This window comes from Pelmatolapia mariae, linkage group LG1, assembly GCF_036321145.2.
Source record: "Pelmatolapia mariae isolate MD_Pm_ZW linkage group LG1, Pm_UMD_F_2, whole genome shotgun sequence".
NCBI classification, from domain to species: Eukaryota; Metazoa; Chordata; class Actinopteri; order Cichliformes; family Cichlidae; genus Pelmatolapia; species Pelmatolapia mariae.
In genome coordinates, this window is record NC_086227.1 from 10396035 (window position 1) to 10415281 (window position 19247).

Genomic DNA, 19247 nt, shown 5'->3' on the forward strand with positions numbered 1-19247 from the left:
CAGTAAAACTACAGTCTGAAGTATCTCTTTTTCCTCCCAAAACCATCAAACATTACAAAATTACTGCTCTGCTTTTTGTTTTTCTGGAATAAGCACCAAAATCTGAAGCTTAAAACACCTCAGAGGAAAACACCATAACTGCTAATGTTCACATCAGCTAATTGCAAAAAACAAAACCACAGTAACGTGATCTACTTAAGTTATCATGCGATGCCAAACAGCGTTTACTCTAAAACTAACAAATACTACAGGAGGCCATGCTACTGAAACCCCACCCTGAAACACAAACACTCAGGACCCAGAGCAGTTTCTCACTGTCACTTAAAGGCTGTTATCCAACAACTGATAAGCTGAAGGAGCTTTAATTTAGTCAGTGGTTCATACTGCATCATTGATGCATTCCCACTGAAAAGCTAAGACCAGGATTCTTTTCTAAAAGCTTAAGATAATCTTACAATGACCACACCTCTATCAGTGCAATTACTGCAAAAAAGATTCAAACTTCACATTCAAAAAAAACGACCTGATTCATAAGGACTGAAGGATGAACTACTGAAGTCTAACAAGCAGCAAAACTTGTGCACATCTATGAAAATATGCCAATTTCACTGCAGCTCCAGGAGTTGCTTTTGAATTAAACAACATGACCGCATCTACTCCATCACACAGACATATGAGAAGCAGTATGTCCTATGTCTGACAGAACCCGTGTTGCTTTGTTCTTTTCCCATGCCGTTTGGACTAGTTACATGTTATAGACTCAGTAGCTTTAACTATAGAAAACACTTTGACCTAATTTGACTCTTTCTTCAAACAGGAAGCCCACAGTCCCCCTAAAGACTCATTTACACTTCCAGTTCTGTTTTCATGCTCAACACAACATTAGAAAGAGCTGTCAGAAACTACATCTATTACACTAGAAAAAAAGGTTTTGCTCTATGAACATTAAAACCGCAGCAACCTTCAGTGAAGTAACACCACACAGAATGCTTAAAATGAATCTGCGCCAAATATAAATAAATGCTGATATAAATATCGTGTTTCGATATGTGCGCTTGTGTGGTAGAAACAGAACAGACACACAACGATGACAGGGCAGACAAATGGACTGCATGTAAATCATGAGTGGGACACGATAGTCACACATTCTGACAAAGGTGGTCATTAACCCCCTCAGCCAAAGAACTACCAGTGCGTGACACAGCTGTGTCCAGCGGACATTATTACAGAAGGCTTCAGACGCATTATAGGTGTAATTATGTCTAATAGCTCCACTTCTGAGCAGAGAAGCTGCTCACAGAGGGACATGAACCATTAGAATTAAAGTATTCTTGATGCATGCTAAAATGTTCTAATGTTTTTATTTTTATATTTTTATTTTACGTCAATTTGAAATTGAGTGAATGTTTAACACATTTCACTGAAACTGCAGTATTAAAACACTGATTCTTAAGCTACCACAGATACGTAATACCTTCTTATGGTTTTGGGAAGCTTGACAGTGTTTAATGTGAACTTTCACCACACTGTTAAATCCAAGAGCATCTGATGTGAGGAGCCACACAAAGATGCAGTTCAAACAGGCCTACCAAGTGGGATGTGACATGTCTTAGGAAGTCAGCTTAATGTTCACACTCATCACACTTGGTAAAGTTATTCAAATACCCTAAAAGCCTGACAGCTTTTTACTGACTTTTGCACACTGATGTACAAGAAGGAAAAAGTAAACTGTCACTTAACATTAATGGGTAAATGTGCTCTGAAACGGCAGTTTAAAATAAAAAAAATAATCATTTCAGCTCAAGCTTTAAAAGATAAATAAAATACATGGAACAACTTCTACAAGGTTGGATAGCGGCAACAGCATAAACCTTGTCGCAGCAAAGAAAAACTACAAAATGGACAATTCAACAGGCCTATAGAGAATACAATGTAACAATTATCTCATGAAACCATCAGGAAAATGAACCTATACACAGGTCTGGCAGCCTGAAAGCTTCCTGGTACCAAGCCAAAATGGCTGTTTTATGAAGCAGTAGTGCTGCGGGCAGACTCATCCAGCACAGAGATACTGGCTCACAACATTATTTTTAGATAAGGATGGCAGGACTGTGCCACTTCGCTGATTGTCTTTAATTACCGAGTGTGGTACTGATCCCCTTTTCCTATCTCTAAAAACCGGGAATAAAGAATTGTCACAACATTACAACAATCTTCAAAGGCTAGATAATGATGTACATTAACACAACAGATGAATCTCTTCAGAGTGGTCTGCAGGCAAGCAGTCACTTGTTATGTAAGCATGGAGAGGAGACAGATATGATTCATGGGCCTCCAACATGGTTAACATTTACTGCCAGTCACAGTAAACAGCAGTAAGTACAAACAGAGAATGCTACTGAAATCGATCAGGTCAGCAAGGCCACACAAACAAGCCAGGGATAATGTGTAGATTAAGAAAGTATTATTCAATGCGTTATCACTTTTAAATTATCATTTTATTGAACCAATGGTACAGTGTTTAACAACTGGACCAGTATTGATATGTTTTGGTCCCCTCCCTCTCATAACCTACAAGGAACAAGTGCTGCAACTTTAAAATGATTTATAGAAGATCTTAACATATGCTTGGTGACTGGCCATGTTTCTACATCTTGAAATTGTGGTCACAAAAATGAAATAACCAACACATTTATGGTGTTCAGTTATCTGTTTGACTGTAGGAAAATAACTATGTGCTAATAATTTGCATTGCAAGGTGTGACGAAGACTGGCTTCATTTGAATCAGGTTCCAGATACCTTTTTTTTGATTAAAATGGCAAAGCTGAGTTCAATGTGCATTAAATAAAAAAACAAGGACACTCATGCCTTGTTTTGATTTAACAACAAGTTACATACCAATATGTTTGTTTCACAATATCTTATAACCCAAGCTTAATTTCGTTATCACCCAGATAACCCCCCAGCCTAAAAGCTCCAGTGTATAATAAATTATATTTGTCCTCAGAAACCATTTGCAATTGGCCTATTTTTACATTTTTTCCCAGAGGCTTTGAGATTCAAATCAAATTTTACCCCATCATCAATCAAGAGGATATAGTCAAAGATCTGTAGCTAGTCTGTGTAATGCATTGGGTGAATTACATGTGACTGGGACACACTCCTTTCTCTGATAAGGTTTTGGTAAATGGAAAAGACAACCACTTATTGATTGGAGCTAGTGTATGGACATTGATTGCACTGTTTAACTCACACTTTAACACAATTTCACATGCAAATAATCTTGTCATTATTAAGAATGAAGGCTAGCTATTCAGTTATGTTAAAACATTATTCCTGAAGGTTTATAAATACACCCAAAACGAATATGTCCAATGCTGACAGGAGACTTCGGGGATCTTTTTGCTGTTCACCTGAGCACCTCAAAGACGGACAATAGAAGGTGCCTGATTCCCTGAGCCAATCCATACCTGTCACCAGCAAGAAATACTGGCCTGCCTGTGGGACCACAATGTCCTTCATTTGCAATGCCTTTTAGCATGTTGCCATAACCAGAAACATCACATTAACACACGTTCACTGATTGTGTTGCAAAAGCACAAAATAATCACGTGTCCTTAAAATTTTGGTTTAATATTATAGCTATTTTAACGGTGAAATCTACATAAAGCCTGGGTTTATTCTCTCATTCACCTAAATGTCGTCATATCAATAAAGACATGCATGACAGCAAATAAAAAAGACCGTGTATAGTTATCCATTGAACATTATGTTCCAGTCACCCTCAAATCATCTTTATTAAAATATGTTGACGTATATCTTAAAATTCTGTACATATTAACATACTAAGTATCCACATGAAAAAAAAAATACTTTCTCTTTCTTCGATGATGAAACCGTGCTAATGTTTTCACACGTTAGTGCCCAACGTTTATGTCGCAAGCTAATGTGAACATTGTGTCAAATAATCCAACTGTTAAGCAATGCTTCAGGCGTGATAACGGACTTCACAATGGCACACTATTTCAACAGAAAACCGTCACGGGTTGCGACTGCAGAGCACAAATCCCGCATGACTAGCCTGTCTGGGTGTGTAGTCTAAATTTTACTGGAACCAGTTGAGATTAGCCATGGTGAGGACGTATGCCAAGAGGAAGGTAACATTAACAAACAGCACTTAGAAGAAATGTGATAAGGCAATGTCAGCGCCTCAGATACAACCGTCCTTGGTGCACGGTGGTAGTGCTGTCATTTTTTTACATTATATATATGGATAAATATTTCAAACAGGCTGTCTGGCTTTGATTCGTCCTAAACATTAACGCCAAGGAAGCATCTTCTCACCCCTCCTCTGCTAGCCCTATGCTTTCTACGTCACGAGTGGATTAGCTAGCAAGCTAGCTAGCGAGCTGCCTAGCTACCACCAGTACGTTAGTCTCATACATAGTACACCTGTCAAACGTAACAAACGCAATGACACTGTTGAGAACACACGACACACATGCGCTGAATGCGTTCACAGAGCACAGGCGTTAATGGGAATAACCTTACCTACGTTAGCCGGTTAGCCGCTAATGCTCGCTGCCAAGCCAGCCAGCTGCCGATGACGGCCTGGATGGTGGGTGCTCTCCTCGGTCACGGCGGAGAGGCAGCGATGTTTGTCAGAATTCAGTCCTTTTTGTTCTTTTATCATTGAAAACATCGAGCGCGGACAACCGCTGAAAAGATTAGCCACTCCGTTTGAGTGTCCCGGAACATAATAAATGATGCGAAATAGGTGTCCGCCTGCCTGCTCAGTGAAACGTGTGGCTCGGTCAGTTACAACCTGCCTTCACAACATCCTCCTCCTCCTCCTCATCATCATCAGCAGCACTAGAAGCCTGCAGGGAGTTCCGCATACTGAGAGCCCGACCTAACGGAAGCGACAAAACAAAACGAACAAAACCCACCTAATGCTCCCAACTGGGGGTCGTTACCATTGGTTCACTCTAAAAATCTATTTGTACCATTTTCCTGCGTTTTATCGCGCAGCAGGAACGCCGGGAGCCATTTGGGTCCCCATATTTATTTTTTGATAAGCCTACCACCCTTACATTATTTATAATAACTAAAGTTAAAATAACCAAAAAGCTAACAAAAAGTGATTAAAAATAATCCAAATAAATTTTAACTGTATGAATTTTAGTAGGCTACTTGGTTTAAAGCAATGATAAAGAAATGTAGTTGTTTTTTAAGTGAAATATGTGCTACATACCCCCAAAAGTTTCTTCAATCAGCCAACCTGATGACAGAGTACTTCATGCTGACTCTAGAGCAGTAGTGTTGAATAATCTGTCAGAGACCCGGGGCAATTAAAATGTCTCCAGATCATTCAAAAAGTGGAATTTGCATTTCAAAGCTCTCGCTTTGAACACTCAGCAGCATTACCACAATATACATATACAAAAAAATAGCTATTGCTCTTTGATTACAGTACGCACACTAGAAAAAAATAATAAAGTTAATCATATTCCCTCTGTGAACCGAAATGGTATACAACCAAGGGATAAGGTGGTAAATTAATAGTAATATTACAGAAGCTATTTTTAGGTCCTGCAAGCATCAAACCAAAACCCAAAATACAAAAATTCACATTTTGTTAAAATGGGACCTAAAGGAAAGTTTTGCATAAGCATTTCACCAGTTTGGTTACACACTCCTGCATCCGTTCTTGTCTTAACCTGCTCCTTATTTTTTAATAAATAAAACACTATATCAGAGATTGATTATATGAATATCAACAAAATCCAAATCTATAACTAAATATGTTGTAATATTTAGAATATATCTAAAATATAAATCAAATTTTAAGGATTGATATAGTACATGGTCAAAAATGCCAGGACACCACCATCTTTTCTGTGCCTACAGAATGAAAAAAAATTTGGCATAGCTAAAGTTTGCTTCCTGATGTTAGCTGCTGTTCCATTCTTCTTCTGGCAGGAACAAACCCTTATGGATGGCCTTTTGTTAGACGTTTCCCCCAAGCAACTATTAAGTAAGAAAATCCAGTCACTAGGTTTTCCACAGTTATTCCAACATCTTAAGAGCACCCCACTGTGAATACTGTAAGAAATGTGGCTGGACAAGCATTTGCATTTATTCAGCCAACAATTAAGTAACGTTTACTGTTTTACCATTTTACACATTTTCTTAATGTTAGACTGTGTGAGACATTTTAAAATCAGTTTTCATCCAGCTTGGTCAAAGATGCATGAACCAGGCTAAAGGATTGTATCATTAGATCATTTAATCAGCATGGTGAAACATAAAAGTCAAGTTGTCATAGAGGCCACGTCATAGACGATGTCAAAGGCAAATACAAACTAGGGAGTTAATTATTGTCATCACTATTTTTTTTTAAACCATCACTAGAGTTGTCATTAATTTAGTATATCAATATATCATTTTCACACAAGACATCCTTACATGTCACAGGCAGGAAATCAAAAAAAATAAAATTAAAAATAAAGTGGAAAATAATATTGTCAGTTTCGGGGTTCCCGATGCTGTGTATGGTGGTTCACAGGAACACTTTAATAAACAAAGCCAATTTTATTAAAAGCATGAGCTGAACATGGGAGAGATAATCAATTTAAGCTAATATTATACAATACAGACATGTTGGTCAATATGGCGATAGTTAAAAAGAAAAAAAAAGGGTCAGTTTGGTTACACAATCCAAGCTTAACAACCAAAAATTCAAATAATTAAACATCAAGTCCATCAGCAAGTGCTTTTGGAAAAAAAATCTAATGTGCAATAAAGTGAATTTTGGAGAGACTACTTGTGCCTGTATGACATTTGTGTAGCAGGTGTAGATAATGTCCCATTTAACCAGCACGTTAGCCATCTGATGGAATTTATTAGCTAAAAGGCCCCCAAAAACATGATTCTGGACGACCTCCTGGCTGAAATAATAGAAGTTGTTTGTTAGGGCAGAGCAAACTGCATTTTACATCTACAGTTATTGAGAAATCTAACCTTGACATCTTGTAATGGCTAGAGAGGTAATTAAATTACTGTAAAACAGACTGCAAAGCCATTAAACTATCCCAATTTTCAGCCGTCTTCACTCAACATAGGAAGAGAAAACAGACTTCACAATTATGGATTTCCATTGGCAGTCCTTTATCATCCATTATGCAGCATTTCAGTGTTACACCGCACAGGACAAGGCATGGGAAACACAGCAATAAGAAAAACATTTAGATCTCTGTAGTAAAGTAGTTCTTTCCTGTTGATTCCTGCTCCCTGTTAATAAAGATTTTGGTACATGTTTTTAGTGAGGTTTCCCAAAATCTGACCGGTTAAAGCTGTTGATGTTGAGTACCCATTCAAGGAAGATACTCACACTATTACAGACCTTTAGATCAAGTTCGCTTTCTAACTAGAAATTCAGCTTGACATTTATTGTCCTCCGTATTAGTTACATAGTAGATTATCAAAAATAAAATGTCACAAAACGTCTCCTTTTCTGCTCAAACATTTGACACGCTTTTAAATGCTAGAGCGAAATCACAAAAGTACATTTCACTTACACAGTTACAAAGATGGTGTTAATCAAGCCAATACTTTTCATTTATTTGTGAATGCAACTTTGACAGAAAAGGGGTTTTCTCATTGGGGAAAACAAAAAAAGGCTCAGAGACATGGTAGATTGACTTTGCCAAACTGAAATTTCATCTTTCCTTGCATTTTAAAGACAATACCGCCTGTATTTCAGGGTACCATTGCACTGAGTGATAAAACAAAACAAAACACACCATTTCCTGTGAAGGGCCCAGCCTACTAGTCACCTGCAGAGTTGTACTTTCTTGTGCGTTAGCATGTGATTGTACAATCTTGAGGATAAGCTTTGCATTTTTTATTTTTAATGTAAATAAATATACAATTTGCACTAACTGTAATGGGCTTCTATAAACGACCAAAAAGGTCCCTTATTCATCTGGAAAAACTAAAGTAAATCTATTAAACTAATAGATATTAAAGAAGCCTCCAGTTCTCAGAGGTCTACTTCACATTACCTGAGCAACTACACCAGCCTTTAACTTTTGTACTTACTCCAAAGGGAACAAAAATCTATTTGCTGCCATATTAAAATGCATATTACGTATCAACCAAGTGGCCTATATTTTAACCTAATGTCAATATAGTGAAAAGCTGTCGTGGGTCCGATTATGCCCATCTTTTCCCCGTTCTATTGCACAAATGCAAATATCACCATTTTAAATGAATGTGTGACTGTAATCCTGACATTTGAAACAGCCACAGCCAAGACCTGCTCAGTTCCTGTTGATTATTATTGTTAGAGGAAAAGGATAAAAACCGCACTAGAGATTGACAAAACGTTCAACAAATATTAAATCAGAGATAACTGGCTAAAGAGCCAAATGCTGGTATTTAACCACAATCACGTCAGTATCTACATGGAAGAAGAAAAACAAAACAAAACAAAAAAAAAGCAAGGTTCAAAGAAAAGTAGGCGTTCATGTTCCTCTTAGGAACACAAAGCCATATAGCAGTCTGAGAGCAAAGGGCAGCGTTGCTCTCCCTTCCCCATGAAAAAGAAAACAACCAGTCCTTGACAAGATCGTCAGAAAGGAGTCAGTGATCTTGCTGGATGCCATGTCTGTCTCAGGCTTAACAAAGCCACGGAGTGTGACATCAGGTTTGCAGTCACTCATTGACGTCCCAGATTTCAGATAGTAGCGGGGGAAGCTTCTTGTCCTGGAGGCGAAGGGCAAAAACCTGCTCCGAGTGGACGCTGCTTAGTGTACGAAGGCTCACCAGCTTCATCAGCATGCGGGGGAACATCAAGTGATCCTAAGGAAGTTCATTTAAAAATAAATAAAAATAAATGAATAGTTTCCAAAACGCCTTTCAAACACACAATCACTTCACAATATGTGTGTGAAAACACACACATACCTATTATCAGCTCAGCTCAGCTGATAATGTATAATTGTTGCTGTTTTTAGATAACAATATGTGGTGTACATTTGATTCCTTTCACCACGCAGCTTTATCTAGCACACAACTGCTCTTCTAACAGTTCAAACCCCCTACAAGTCTCAACAATACAATATGACCTTAGTCATGACCTAATGTGCTTGTTGTGATGATGACAGCCTGCTTATACTGACGTTCAGTCTGTAACAAAAGAAAAAGCTACAGATATATCTGGTGCTTACATTTGGTCTCTTAATCATGATATAAGAGCGCAGTGCATCCACATAGGGCTGTTGCAGCCGCTCCACCAGATCATGATCTTGCACATTTGGCCGATCTGAAAGCAAATATACACACACACATTAATCTCTCCTGTTTGTTTATGGAGAAAAAAAAAGATCTACTTTGGTAAAATGCGAAGAAAGCCTTCTGAGGGGAAAAAATGCTCAATCTGCAAATGCAAACAGTTCATTTCTCCCTCAGAACTAAAAAGGGAAGGATTAGTTCTCAAAGCATTTTCACTATGAGAAGGGTGTGTAGTTTATAAATTCTGACCTGCAGAAAAGATGTTGATAGCAATGAGCAGAGCATATTCGGCCTCGTCCAGGTGCAGGTCATTCATTCCTTTTGAAAACTCAAAGATGGGGTTGATGAACTCAAACTGAAGCCCTGGGAAAGTAAGAGTGGAGAGAGGAGGGAGGAAATAAAATGTCATGTTACAAATAGAAACGCACTGCAACTGCACGCTGTGGATTTGAGCATTTTCATGGTAAGGGAACATATGAAAACATATTTTCTATACATCTCTGTAATCTTTGACTTTCTGCTAGAAGGCACACGATACAACCATTAAAGCATTAGATGCAATTAAAGCAGAGTTTTTAATCATTACTGATGGGACTGGTGCAATAAGGTGAATGCAGGGACTGGCGTACATGTGCTGAATTTTGTATATATTATTTCTCCTTTTTAACACTATAAGTACTGCACTTAAATTTTTGTCATCATAAAGACATTTTGATTCTGACAGATGAAATGCACACACTCTGGTTAAGTAATAAAAACAATTATTTGGTAGGTAGAAATGAACAAATGAACCTGCTTTGGCGAAATCCTCCTTATTATAACTGAAGTCCTTCAGAAATGTAATGCTTTCAATGGCAGGATTGTATCGCCGAGACGTCTCAAGCAGCATAATCTGAGAAAGACCAAAAAAACATCTTTTTTTGTCTTTCAACTACACCAGCCTTTAACTTTTGTACTTACTCAAAAGGGAATACAAACTATTTGTTGCCATATTACAATGAAAATTTAATAGTCAGTTTGTGCACTACAGATTCACAGTTATTAATCAAAAGCAGAAGCGAATTTGCTCGGAATATGTATCTTATGAGTCATTATTTGCTCTTCTTTTTAAACTAAATTTGCTTTGGTAAGTATTTTGGGTTTGCTCATCACAAGCAATGTTAAAGTATACTGTAGTCATCCTTGGATACTATTAATTGTTTTCTCTACAGAGCTTTCCTTTCAGAAATATACTGATCATATTACTATTTCAGAGCACTGGGCTCTGTTGAGGGTTTGTTACTGCCACAGAAAAACAAATACTAGATCAGAAGGCTTATAAGACCGTCGGCTGCAACAATTTCTAGTAACACTGAAAACAGCTGAACCGAAAGATCAGCAGAATTTTTTCTGACGTGTTTGATTCTCACTGGAGTAACTTGGAGTTTGCTTGCTTGATACTTAACAGTTAAGATTTGAGACTTGCACTTGTGTTTACTCCCACCTCTGAATCACAGAATACTTGCCAAAATGAAATGAAAATGCTAAAGTATTTTTAGTATGTTTAGAGTTTGGTTGTGGATTATTCACAGAGACAAGACAACAAGGTAGCTATACTTAGAGGGGCTGAGTTAAAAATCAAGCAATGGACAGCCAATCCAAAGAAAATGGGCTCATAATGAGGTGTCTTAAATCTTTTCATAAAAGGGGCCAGTAAAAGATAGATACCATTTCCCCCCCTCTAGTTAGTATAATGGGTACAATTTAACAAAAGTCACATTTCTAGCAACAGACCTCAATAGTAGATGTCTTCAGTAGAGCAATCTGGTCTTCTCTTGTGAGCTCAAGGAAACCAGGAAGCTGCTTAGCAAAATCCACAATCTCTTGGACTGACATGATTGCCAGCTCAGTGAAGTGAGCGAACCGCTGCTGCCGCACTTCTCGATTCTGCAAATCCTGACTCTGTGGCCAAGGCTGGAATACATTAACAGTAAATATACAGTAGTGAGATAAATCTGACTCTGAGACAAACCCGCCTCAGCATTTGAGACATTGTCTCTATAGTTGCTGCCATTTCAGCTCCAACTCCCCTCTGAAGCACTTACCGTCACTTTTGGTCGGTCAAGGAAAGACCTCTTGTTGCATTGCTTCTGCATAGCCACCAGCTTCTGAATCATCTCCTGCTGCTGTGGATCCAGTGTGGCTGCTTCCTGAGGAGGGGTGGGTGTGACCACTGTGGACGTGCGGGCCGTTTCCTCCTCCTGCTGCTTCTTCAGCTTTTTCAGTCTAATTTGCTCCTCAGAAAGCACACCTACAGGTCAAAAGAGGATGCACATCCTAAAGCTCAAGCTAATTAAAGAGTTTCTTTTCATTGTCACGACTTGCACTCTGGCTAGAAACCCACATGCCAACATTGCATGTGGGTTTGCAAGTTTTCTTCATCTCTGATTCATTTGGCGTACAGACACTCACACTGCTCCAGCATCCCCGCCTCCCGACACTTGCGCAGGCGGCACTGCTGGCACTTGCGGCGCATGTACATGTCCATTTCGCAACGACCATTGTTCTTGCAGGAGTACTGGGCACTTTTAATGACGCTGCGCCGAAAGAAGCCCTTGCAGCCCTCACAGCTCAACACGTTGTAGTGGAAACCAGAGGCCTTGTCGCCACAGACACTGCACACCTCGTTGCCCAGCATCTTTGGAGCAGGCCCCTTCTTTCTTTTCACTGGCTGACCATCTACACACAAATGAAAGAGATATGACACCAATGTGAACTCAAGAAAATGATCTGTGTTTAGTTTAGATAGTTTCTCAGAAGCAGTCTGTTATGTATGCTCCTTTCAAGAAACGATGGTTACTTCTAGGCCTTGTATCTAAACCAAAATAGAACAGAATAAACACACTCAACGTTACTGACTCATCATAAAGGTCAAACCATAGAATAAGCATGCCTAAGATCAAGAGATCAGAAGGAAATAATACTGGTTATACTGGTCTGTGGAAGTTGTCACTCCACTTGCAGTACAAACAGCCATAACTGAGATGGGCAAGTTTAGTCATGCCTTTTTCTAATTTTTGTATTTAACAACTAGGTCCTGTTTTCCACTCAACTATTTACAATAGTGACAAATACACAGAGACTGTTTTTCCCACCCTCCAATTCTTAATAACCAACTCACAGAAGAGCATGTGCCATTGTTTTCATTTAAAAACAATGTATTTAATGCAGGTTTGCTGAAACAAACATTTAAAACATGCATGGTTCCTACTGCAGTCATCTGAAGGCTGTACTCCCCCCCCTCACCTGTGCTTGCAGATGTGTCACCTGAAGCTGGATCCAGCTTAATGTCATTTGGTTCTACTGGCAGAGGGCTGCTCATCTCAGCCAGCGAGGGGCCATTATGAGGGGGGACGGGGAAATCGTCTGGGTGGGAGAGGTCAGTCAGTGACAGCAGGCCATCATGCTTCATTGTGGTACTTCCACTGCTTTCCTCAACCATGCAGTCCAGCTGCAGCTCAGAGGCCCCATCAAACACCTTACTCTCATCTGAGAGAGACGAGACAAACACAGCGAAAACAATAATCATTGTCCACGGCCGTTCCACTCGTCTTTATCTTTATTTCGACAGTTGTCTGACAGAAACAGCCATGTTCACAAAAACATATACAACATGATGCATCAATCACAGATTCAATGGTAAATTATGAGCTGGTGAGAAAGGGTCAATGTATTCTGTGCTGGGTTTAATAGGGCATGTTGGACCATTTGCTAGGGGAGAGGATAAAGGAAGCTAACAGCACTTCCTAAGCCAAAAGCTTTTCACTTGAACTGCAAACTCTGGGTGTGTCTGAGATGTCACAACTAAAAAGTTCTGAAATCAATGCGTCTCTGCCCCTTTCTCGCTGTCACTCAAGTTATTTTTGATCTAACACTAGTTTGGAAGTTTTTATTGCAATTAAAATAACTTAATTACACGTCACCTGTCTTTTGGCAGCTCATCTCCATATGTGACACACGTGTATGAGGTGAGAGCAGGGAAAGGAGAGACTATTACAACTGTAAATGGCTGAGGTATGCAGCAAAAACTTCCATAGTAAGCTTAAATAAGACTGGGGGGGGCCATTACTTATTATTTCACTAAATTATTTTAGTATTATTTGTTGAGAAATGCACAAACTGTGCATTTATTATAAAGTAGGATATTTCTTTTAGGGCTCTCTCCCCACTAAAATAAAAAGATAATACAATATAAAAACCATCTTTTATACCCACTCCTGGAATGTAGAGCAAGTACTTCATATAAAGTGGCATAATCTAACAATGACACATATCGGAAGAATTGGCTCCTGCTCAGGTAAATCTCTCACTTTGGACTGACATGTGTGACTGAGATCGTTCCTCTTACCATGACCAACATCTGGGATATCAGTCACAGACAGCGTGGACATCTTCTGCACAGCAGCTTGTCATTACGAAATCAACATGTACCTGCGAAATGAAAACAACAGGACATTATGCTAAATGTTACTATCACTACAAAATCTTCTGAAGCAAAGTTTTTCCTTGGATCCTACCCATAAATATGGGTAAGAGCCCCCTTGGACTGGACAAGGACACCTTAAGGGTCTCAATGCAGGTTAAAAACAAAAAAAGACAGTTTTTTCTGTTCTAATGACAGACTTTAATTTCAGGAAATGTATTGTCTTCTTTAAATATACAGTCTGTGCAACCCATGTAGTCAGCTGTTGTGGCTACAAAGCATTTCTAAAACGAGTGTTTCACAGACAACATGTTAGCAACCACCTGAGACATACTTAAGTGTGAGTGACTCTGGTAGAGCTATGCCACAGAGTTACAAAACAGTCAAGTGTGAGAAACACACTTAGCTCTCTTGAAACCTCTTGGTTGGGTGTGTAATTAAGAAAATAAGGATGTGGTTTGAAGATATCGATGACAAGTGGATTATTATACTGTTACGCAGCATAACAGTTCTTAGAAAGAATTAAAATAGATCAAGGCTTGTAGTTCTGGCCACTCGGAGCCTGCCTATAAAGATGTGCATACAGCAAAGCCAACTGGATGTAAAAGCAGAAATGAAAGCATGTCATGTGCCACATATGGATACATTTCAGGAAACTGAATCAGCAGGAGGCTATTTGGCTGTTCTTAACCAGCCTACAAGAAACAAGCAAGTTTGGAAATGAGGGCCGAGTTATTTTTGTGACAAATAAAAATTATAATGTTCAAAATTTCTGATATCTTTGTCACATGGCATGATACAGAACTGTATTCTGTCTGCACATCTAATGCAGTTCAATATTGAATCCTACAATTAAAAAAAATTATTATAATCCTTTTTTGGAAATGTTTTTAAAGCAACTCTACGGTCACTCTTGGTTCACTTCAGAGGCTGTAGTTGGTGATATTTTGAACTTTACTGCCTTACATTTAAGGATGCTTCTGATATTTAGTCTACCCTCCTCAACACAAAAAATGCTCAGTGACTGGAATAAAGACTGTAAAGGTCTACTATAGCCAGAAAGTAATGAGCATAAAAGACATAGGCATCAAATTTATGGAAACTCATGGTATGCCAAATGGTGCAGGTCCTTTCTGTGGCATTGCAACCTCAAAAACTGGTTACTCTGCAAAGCACCTGCTTCATAAATGGTGATAAGGACTCGGCAACCACTCCTGCAAGATTTCATAACATAAAAAAATCCACATGCAGGTAGTTGTTCTAGTTGGTATAACTATGTAGTAACATCCGTACTTATGAGTGTAACAGTAGTACTTTTCCATACAAGTATCATAAAGCCTCTCTGTGCATTTTAAAGTTCCCCATGTTTCCAACAAGATAGAGAAAGACAGATAAAAGAGAATGAAACTGTGACTATATGTGACTGAAATTACATAACTATACTCAGGTTATGTCAGTTCAAAAATTAAAGGGAAAGCCTGTAATAAAATGAAACAAAGAACACAGCTACTATGGCAGTAATGTGCCTAGTTTCACTGATAAGTTTTTACATACCCAAAGAAACCAGTAAAATGTTATTGTTCCTAACAGTTAAGCTAAAAGATAATGAACACAAAACTTCTGTTGGCATAAAGAGGCTTTGGTAACATTTCCATGATAGCATTTGTGATTGTTATACCATGCTGGCTAATGGCACTAAAATGAGGCTATGTATGAATAATAACAAGTTTGCCTTTCCAAGCATCCTGGCAATTTCTAACATTTACTTTTCGGAACTCAATAGTTTCCTCACTGAAAATGCAGTTTTGGTTTGATGATAAAGAAAAACAAGGTCAACGACACTTTGACTCAAAGCCCTTATCAGCTAGAATTGAACTGCGAGACCTGACTGTGTCAGGCACAGCGGTGGAATGACCTTACCTCAGAATCTGGTGTCTTATTTATCGCCTATCCATCTTTCCCATTTGAGTCCACAACCTCAGCCTGCTGATATCTCTGCGGTGATGCTAAGGACTAGCTCGCCTGATGATCCTTAAAAGGATGCCAAAACCCCTGTGACTTGTTGGGCAGAAGTTTAATGACTTGATATCTCGAAGAGGGCAAGTACGAAAGAAGACAAGTCCCTTTCTACAATGCCCTATGGGAGACAGGAGGGAAAACACACAGAGAGACGGGGAGGAGGGAGGGAGGTGAAAGAGGGAACACCATAGGTTACTATTGGTCATTTGCACAGCTCTTAAATCCACACAGGGTTGTGGTGTTCGATTCTTTTTCTCCAAGTATTAGAGCCACCCATTTTCAATCTTTACAAGGTTCTTACTCCATTTTTCTCCAGTTCTGTCAAAACATAGCATCTACTTGTCCTCTCTGTCACCACTCTAAACCTTCCTCACAAAAATGCCACGCAGCTTATGAGAAAAAAGAATTTTCTAACATAAAACAGTGAATTATCACTCATCTATATATTTTCTTCCACTTATCCAATTCAGGGTCATTTCATTAAGGACAAAAAAAAGCCTAACCTGGGGGTTTGAGGTTTGAAACAAATGATATTCAGAATATGTTGATTATGATGTGTTATTCTGGTCGTACAAGTCTAAGCTTAGTTGATTTACTAGTTAAAATGTACGATAATCGAGGGCATCATGGTCTCCTGCGTGAATTAACACTCTTTTGCTGTAACAATTCCTATCTGCATGTGACCTTAAGTCATCCCCGCTCTCGTCTCGCAGATCAAGTCCAATGTCCCCTGCAACTTATCAGTCAGTCACCTTTGACCATGTTTTCACAGACTGTTGGAAATTAAATGAGAGCACCAACAAACAAACAAAAATGAAAAAAGAATCGATGCAACTCTAAAATTGCCCATCAGTAACAACTTATAGACAATAAATAATCTATAATAAAAACCAAAAAATGCAGTTCTTATAATGATTTGTACCCGGTTTGGTCATCATAATCTTTTATAGTTGATGATCAATCTAGAGTCAGTATTATAAAATACAGAGAAAAAAAAACAGAGAAAGGACCTGTTCTCCGTTTACACTTCAGCAAGTCAAACATCAGTCTGCTCTTTAATAAACAATCTGAGGCCAAATAAAATCGAAGGGAGTCAAAATTAGGCTTTTATAAAAAACTTGTGAGATTATTTAGCAACTAGTATTTTTGCATGTGCCAGTCAGTTAACTAAATAGTAGCAATTTAGAAAACAAATCGTTCATTTGGTCACATTTAAGGTTAAAACCCTTAATAAAAATGTCCGTGTTCATTATGGGCTTTCTGAGTCTTCAGTGATTGTGAACTGAGAAGTAATATGCAAACGAAGCTGCTGAGAAAGATTCAAATTACTGCGCGTGTCAGCAGCCAGAGTGGTGGGTTAGAGTGAATGTGAGAAAACTCAGTTGAGAAAACACGGCGTGAGAAGGTGCGAATCCAGTGTCCGAAGACAGCATGACTACAACTGGGAAACATCCCTTTCTCAGAGTCTCAGAGTAACAACGGATGCAACTCTCTACGGTGAAGCAGAAATGGATTACTGCACTCAGCAACATCTTGGTGTGAAAGGAAAGAGTCAGTGCTTTCAGGGATCACAGGTTCCACAACCAGTCAGTGTTCCCAGACAAACACACGCACACAATGTGGTGGAAGAAGAATAGAAGAAGTGTATTCACTTGCAGATCCACCCAGATGTTTTCACTTCTTTAGCCTAGAGACTTCTCTTCTGTTTAATCTTTGGTGGAGCCGTGTTGGGAATTAAGTCAGGTCACCGAACTAAAAGATATGATAAAGATGTGATAAAGATGTGATAAAGATGTGAGGCACCCGCTGTGATAGCAGGTGCAACAGATGTCACCTCTGTACACAGCACTTGTCAGGAAAAACAAGTGAAACCACCTCTACGGGTGGGGCAGGTGCATTAAAGGGTTTTCACACTGAAAACAAGCACATGTAGGGATGAGGGAGTAAACAGCCTGCCTGGCTTGTCAAGCTAAAGTAGCTTTAGTAGTAGTACCATTAGTTGGTTTTTTTCGCCCTTTGCAACCCTAGTAGAAGCACTTGAAAGCGCAAGTGAAAACTCTTAACACGTATGACAAGTATCGTTTTGACAGTACCGGTATACTGTGATGTGGCCGTTTTGACCGCAGATTTGCTGCTAACATTAGCTTAGTTAGTTAGTTAGTTAACTAAGCTTAATGCCACTTTAGTAGTAACAAGCAAACGCACACAGCTAGCCTCAAGTTTGGCTTGTAAACATTAGCCAGCTTACATCGACATACGTTAAACGGTAAACATGCCATCAACACTGCTATTAATGCAAAACAACCAGGTGTTTAGGTGAGATTAGCTTCTTGGTCGAGCCACACAAGGCCAGTATCGTTAACGTTAGCCGAGAAGCCCCGTACACCAAACGAACTTCCTATAAACAAGTTTAACTTAGCTAGCTTGGCTAAGTTAACGTCTCTGGGTCAATAAAAACGTTCAGAAATGACACAGAGCTGCGTTTTTAGACTCACCAAAGACTTCAGGACTTTGGGGCTGCTTGTTAGTCGTGCTACTGCGTCCGTGTGCGATTCCTGGCAAGGGCTTTAACAACATAAGCTAACATGTTAGCTCGCTAGCCAGCGTCGTTCTATCATGTGATCCAGCGGCCCCGGGGAGCTCCGGCTGCGGCTGTCGCAGCAGGAAGCAGGTTTCATCAGGCAGAGGGGGCCGGGGGCTTTCTCTATCCCGGATTTGGTCTTGCAGGCGCGGAAAGCCCCAGCACATTAATCGGCCACAGGGCCCACTTGTTTAGAATTATAGCCTTTTATAACACAGATTTTTTTTAAATATATACATTTAATTGAGGTGCAATTTATTTATTTACATACAGAAAAACAACAACAACCCAAAAGTCGTTTAAATTATGCTTAAATAGTATTCAGTCTCCCCTTTTTCCTTTTTCTTTTTTTGTGCTTTAGGAATTTATTCATGATTTCATAATCAACTAAAATGAAATGAAATTGTTGAATTTGGACCCTCTACATGACACGGATAAATTATTGTAATAATGTAAGATGCGCCTTGGTTGATGATGCTGCAAACTGTGAGAAATTTACAGGGAACCTAATAACAGAAGGACTGCAGCGAGTGTGAACAGGGAGGTTTATAACATGGTAATAAGCTCTAATATGACGTATGGTTTGGAGATGGTAGTGCTCACAAAAAGACAGGAGGCCGAGCTGAAGATGTTCAGATTTTCACTGGGAGAGACCAGAATGGTTGAGATTAGAAATGAGAGGGACAGCTCAGGTTGAGCAGTTTGGAGAGAAAGTTAGAGAGGCAAGGCTGAGATGGTTTTGACATATCAGAGGAGGGATGGTGGAAATGTTGAACAAAGGATGCTGAATATGAAGCTACCGGGCAGAATTAAAAGAAGAAGACCAAAGAGAAGATTCATGGATTTAGTGAAAGAGAACATCAGAAAGTTGGTGTGACAGAGGAGGA

General features: G+C 39.1%; 2 protein-coding genes across 29 annotated transcripts in view; both read right to left on the reverse strand.

Moving 5' to 3' along the window:
- madd (MAP-kinase activating death domain) overlaps positions 1 to 4888 on the reverse strand; it is a 49044-nt gene extending 44156 nt beyond the window's left edge. For 20 of the 27 annotated variants that reach the window (XM_063471485.1, XM_063471475.1, XM_063471460.1 and 17 more), the window contains exon 1: positions 4553 to 4887. The gene's annotated coding sequence lies outside the window, so the exon portion shown is untranslated. Of the gene's footprint in view, positions 1 to 4552 lie in introns of all 27 variants that reach the window. The other 7 variants (XM_063471426.1, XM_063471325.1, XM_063471359.1 and 4 more) reach the window with 2 other exon arrangements.
- Positions 4889 to 6289: 1401 nt separating this feature from the next.
- On the reverse strand, positions 6290 to 18426 carry nr1h3 (nuclear receptor subfamily 1, group H, member 3). 2 transcript variants are annotated; one of them, XM_063471550.1, is made up of 11 exons: positions 18275 to 18426; positions 15681 to 15897; positions 13686 to 13768; positions 12584 to 12826; positions 11750 to 12016; positions 11383 to 11588; positions 11072 to 11251; positions 10091 to 10190; positions 9548 to 9661; positions 9235 to 9329; positions 6290 to 8866 (listed from the first exon to the last, which is right to left on the reverse strand). In XM_063471550.1, the coding sequence occupies exons 3-11, from the start codon at positions 13726 to 13728 to the stop codon at positions 8720 to 8722; spliced, it is 1395 nt and encodes a 464-aa protein (XP_063327620.1). In that variant the 5' UTR covers positions 13729 to 13768; positions 15681 to 15897; positions 18275 to 18426; the 3' UTR covers positions 6290 to 8719. The 2 variants fall into 2 exon arrangements, with proteins under 2 accessions (XP_063327620.1, XP_063327630.1); XM_063471560.1 differs by lacking the exon at positions 15681 to 15897.
- Positions 18427 to 19247: the final 821 nt, after the last annotated feature.

Bases quoted from the DNA above. Each gene is read 5' to 3' on its own strand.
- nr1h3 (XM_063471560.1), bottom strand. From the start codon at position 13,728: ATGTCCACGCTGTCTGTGACTGATATCCCAGATGTTGGTCATG. The intron at 12,827-13,685 runs GTAAGAGGAACG...CGTCTCTCTCAG, and splicing joins TATCCCAGATGTTGGTCATG to ATGAGAGTAAGGTGTTTGAT. The intron at 10,191-11,071 runs GTCTGTTGCTAG...GGTCTTTCTCAG, and splicing joins TGAAGACATCTACTATTGAG to ATTATGCTGCTTGAGACGTC.